At 49.6% G+C, this 5000-nt stretch overlaps 1 protein-coding gene across 3 annotated transcripts in view; it reads left to right on the top strand.

Annotated features, from left to right (window-relative positions):
• Positions 1-5000, top strand: part of sema3ab (sema domain, immunoglobulin domain (Ig), short basic domain, secreted, (semaphorin) 3Ab) — a 71544-nt gene that overhangs the window by 58731 nt on the left and 7813 nt on the right. For all 3 annotated transcript variants that reach the window (XM_062547010.1, XM_062547011.1, XM_062547009.1), the window contains 7 exons: positions 1-39; positions 184-253; positions 364-508; positions 662-881; positions 1085-1176; positions 1326-1367; positions 3330-3487. The exon at positions 1-39 is cut by the window's left edge and continues 76 nt beyond it. In XM_062547010.1, the coding sequence (XP_062402994.1) occupies positions 1-39; positions 184-253; positions 364-508; positions 662-881; positions 1085-1176; positions 1326-1367; positions 3330-3487 (766 nt within the window). The remainder of the gene's footprint in view (positions 40-183; positions 254-363; positions 509-661; positions 882-1084; positions 1177-1325; positions 1368-3329; positions 3488-5000) is intronic.

Here is a 5000-nt window from a genome sequence, read left to right as displayed (position 1 = left end):
CGGGCTTCAACGGCATCGACACACACTTCGATGAGCTGCGTGAGTCTCTAACTTCCCAAACAAACTGTCTGTCTCCGGCGCTGACAGACTGAATAATGTTTCGTTGAGTGATTTCATTCTCAAATGTTCCATGACGTACTCTCGTCGTTAACTTCCATGTAACATTTGTTTTGCACATTTCAGAGGATGTCTTCCTTATGAGCTCCAAGGATCCCAAGAACCCAGTCATCTATGCTGTGTTCACCACATCCAGGTAGCCAACCGCCTTTGTGTAGCCATATCAAACTGCTCTAATTAAAGAACATATTAAAATTCTCCTGTTTGGTATTAACATTAGTTCCAACTTTTCTCTCTCTCTGGCAGTAACATCTTCAAGGGCTCGGCGGTGTGTATGTACAACATGGCCGACGTGCGCAGGGTGTTCTTGGGTCCGTACGCGCACAGGGACGGCCCCAACTACCAGTGGGTCCCTTTCCTCGGCCGAGTGCCCTATCCTCGTCCAGGAACGGTGAGCCATAGATTTAGCTCTGACCGTTTTGTTTTGTCACCTTTCCGATTTCTTACTTTGTTTGATGCTAATGGTTGGGATGTTGCATTCGCTACACTGAATTGATCACAAAACTGAAGACCACACACTGATTTTCCTCCTTGTTACTGACAGTGCCCCAGTAAAACCTTCGGAGGGTTTGACTCCACCAAAGACCTTCCTGATGATGTCATCACGTTTGCCCGAAGCCACCCAGCCATGTACAACCCCGTCTACCCGATCAACAACCGGCCAATCATCATCAAGACGGACGTGGACTACCAGTTCACCCAGTTGGTGGTGGACAAAGTGGAGGCCGAGGATGGCCAGTACGACGTCATGTTCATAGGCACAGGTTTGCGTCTTTATAACGTTTGTATAATACATGTTTACTCTCACACATGCATATCTCTGTGTGTGTGCCTGCTGGAGTCCCTACCTTTAGTGTGCCTCCGACACAATGTGGGAGTGGAAACATGCCAGAGGCATTTTCACTGAGCTATTTTGTTTTATTAAGGGTGGCTGTTTTTCTGACTTCTGATTGGGTCTTCATTGTAGATATTGGCACAGTTCTGAAAGTGGTGTCGATACCCAGAGGGACCTGGCATGATCTGGAGGAGGTTCTGCTGGAAGAGATGACTGTGTTCAGGGTAGGCAGACCACACTCAGCCTCACACACAGCTCTGAGGAACTTCAGTCAAATATTACAAAATATCTTTTGCCACAGATTTGTCTATTTCTGTTCAGCGGTTTTTTCTTTCTCAGCTAATTGTTTCATATTCCCTCTATTTTCTTCCAGCAACCAACTGTTATTACTGCCATGGAGCTCTCAACCAAACAGGTAAATAAGGCATTTATCGCTTTTATGTGTATGAAACTACAATTTAATCTCTCATCAGCTAGCTCTGAAGAAGGGCCAGCTCCACAGTAAACAGGCTTATTTAATGCTGCTGAGTAGAGGCCTGCCTGGTGCTCTGAGAGTGTTAGCAGCAGGAGGGGAGAGGCCTCTGGGGCACACACACACACACACACACACAGCTACAGGAGCCACTCAGCGCGCAGCACTGACACACTCCCTGATTTCTCATGTCCCATAGTGCTCAACATGGACCTCGCCTCAGGCTCTCTCTCTCTCTCTCTCTCTCTCTCTCTCTCTCTCTCTCTCTAGCTCCGCTCCCTCTCTCTTTTCCTCTCTTTCCCTCTCACTCTTTTGCACACTCTCTTTCTCTCTTCCTACCCTCCCCTCTTTCTCTATCTCTCTCATTTTCACACACACACACACACACACACACACACACACACACACACACACACACACGCGTACATACACACACACACATACGCACCCAGTCATACTTGTTCATACTTCTTGCCTAAGGGTGTATTACTAAGTGCAGGGCCTCCTGTCATAGGCACCAACAAAATGCATTTTTTCCATTAACTTTTGCAGACACATACACACACACACACACACACACACACACACGCACACACGCACATATATTTACAGACACATACATGTATCCATGCACACAGACACACACACACACACACACACACACACACACACGCACACACGCACATATATTTACAGACACATACATGTATCCATGCACACAGACACACACACACACACACACACACACATACACACACACACACATACCCATGCACACGTTCACAGATATCTGAGAATCTCTGCAGCCTCAGCTCTCCCACTCTCTCGGCTGAGCTGAGTCCTCCTCCTCCTTCTCCTCCTCCTCCTCCTCCTCCTCCTTCTCCTCCTCTTCGTCAGAATAATCTAGATGACACCATGTGTCACCAGATCCATAATTAAGACGCCTCACCCTGTCGTCTGGCCACAGCTGACTGCCTACCTGCCCCCCCCCCCACCCCCCCCCCCCCCCCCCCCACACACACACACCACCCTCTCCCACACTCTCAGCCACCAACCAATACCTCCCCCCTTGCATAATGCACCGCAAAGATCATCCTCAGTAGCGTCGTCTGACATCAAATCAGATTTAGCTGGAGTATTTTCCAGTGGAAAGCCTCTTCCAGAAACGCTGTTTTTTCCAGCGTGTAGTGTTTCTGTTGCTGGCATTGGGTGACCCGCGCTAAGACCGGAGAAATCTCAGCGTGGTGGCGAAGCGGCGGGCCCCACACGGCCGTAACGTCCTCACGCTGAGTTTATGTGTCTCGCTGCGCAGGGAGCTTAAGAGAGGGACGCGAGCTGTGCTTTATACGCAGTTTAATTATAGTGCATTCTCAACATTACAGGGGCCTCGTGGGTAGTGCACTCATTTAGCTGACATAAAAACATCGCGGCGGAGAACCAAATGCGCTGTGATGTGTCTGCGGGAGTGCGTCAGAGAGTCAGTACTCTCAAAAAGCTACGCCAGGATCCCACCAGCCACGCTAGTCCACCAGCCAAGCTAGTCCACGCTAGAGCGTTTAGGGGAGAGATCCATACAGTGCTAATTGCGTTCTGTCTATGCATACTGCAGTGCACACATTGCATCTGCATTTAGGTGAAGGGCAGAGAATTTGAAATAGGTCTGGGTGTTTCAGAATGATAAACAGCGTTCATCAAGCAGAACTGTATTCAGAGTTTGTTAATCAAGCATTTGCATTCCAACAAATGAGCTTGAAGACTACAGGGAGTTGAATTGACCTCTGACCTCCATTAAGGAAGAGAGTTGTTGATCTGGTGCTGATAGCTGTGGACATTAACAGGCTCCCCCAGAGGAGGGACTCATGGAAGGCGGCAGTGCTCTGAACGTGTTGCGCTCTGTCTCCACAGCAACAGCTGTACCTGGGCTCGTCGGCGGGCGTGTCGCAGATGCCGCTGCACCGGTGTGACGTCTACGGGAAGGCCTGCGCCGAGTGCTGCCTCGCCAGGGACCCCTACTGCGCCTGGGACGGCAACCAGTGCTCTCGCTACTTCCCCACCGCCAAGAGGTAACACACACACACACACACACACAAACACACACACACACACACACACACACACACACACACACACACACACTTACACACACACACACACACACACACACACACCTACACACACACACACACACACACACACACACACACACACACACACACACACACACACTTACACACACACACACTTACACACACACACACACACACACACACACACACACACACACACTTACACACACACACACACACACACACACACACACCTACACACACACACACACACACCTACACACACACACACACACACACATACACACACACACTTACACAACATGTATCTCTCTCTCTCTCTCTCTCTCTCTCTCTCTCTCTCTCTCTCATACACATACACATACACATGTATCTAAACATGCAAACGTGCCAAAAACCCGCTGTTGTGATATGAGATGAGAGTCATTAGAGGATAGAGAGAGGAAACAATTCAGCTGTTGGGAAGTGAAGCTTTGAGAAATGTCCTCTCTCTCTTGCCATTGTTTGGAGATCATAACATGACATCATAACATATCCGCAAGCAATGAATAGAGCCCTGTTTTTGACACCAAACATACTGACTCCCATATTTGATGCACGCACAGGCCCACACACACACACACACACACACACACACACACACACACACACACATAGTGAGACTGACAAACTGACCAAAACAGGCTGTGGAGATGTACTGTACTGTACCCTGTGTTTATGGGCCGTGACTAAGGGCCGATAAGGGAGACGAAGGCCCTGCGTTCTCACAGTGGGCTCTGGCCAGGTCAGCCCCGGTACAGTTGGCCCCTTAATGCGACTCATGGGGACGGAGCAGGGCGGGGAAGATGCCCTGAGAGCCACTAATGTGTTTACGAGCTCCTGATAAGCGTGGCCGAGGTTATCTCATAAAAGGCGCGCGTTTGAAAAGCGCCGCCGAGGAGCCCTGTCGTAAAGCAGTGTGACGGAAGCACCGGCTGCAGACAAAAATGACTTTTAAAGGCTCAAGGCCTCGGAGGGGAACGGGGAGAGCACTCGCACACATGAAAGGGTTCTTTATTTTTCTCTCTGGGATGTTTTTCTCCCTCTCCCTCCCTCTCTCTCTCTCCCTCCCTCTCTCTCTCTCTCTCTCTCTCTCTCTCTCTCTCTTTCTCTCCCTCTCCCTCTCCCTCTCTCTCTCTCTCCCTCCCTCTCTCTCTCTCCCTGTATGTGGCAGAGCCTCCCTGCATGTTCTGTACAGTATGGAGATGCGTTTGATGTGTCTATCACACATCGTTTTTTTTTTCCTTCTCAGAAACAAAGGGCTTCTCCAGGAAGTTGCTGCTGCACACTTGGTTAGGGACGCTTCTCCGCTTGCCTTTCTTCTGCGTGCGTGGGGAGCGTTCGCCGTGAAATCACTTTTTCAAAGTTTGCAGTTTGTTGTTCCCCAGTGGTACTGCGTTACTTAATACCTCGGCACGAGCAACAGACCCCCTCCTTGCAAAATGTTTCT

The sequence above is a fragment of the Sardina pilchardus genome, chromosome 10 (genome assembly GCF_963854185.1).
Source record: "Sardina pilchardus chromosome 10, fSarPil1.1, whole genome shotgun sequence".
NCBI lineage: Eukaryota > Metazoa > Chordata > Actinopteri > Clupeiformes > Clupeidae > Sardina > Sardina pilchardus.
Note: the sequence above shows the minus strand (reverse complement) of the source record. Positions and strands in the feature narration are given on the sequence as shown.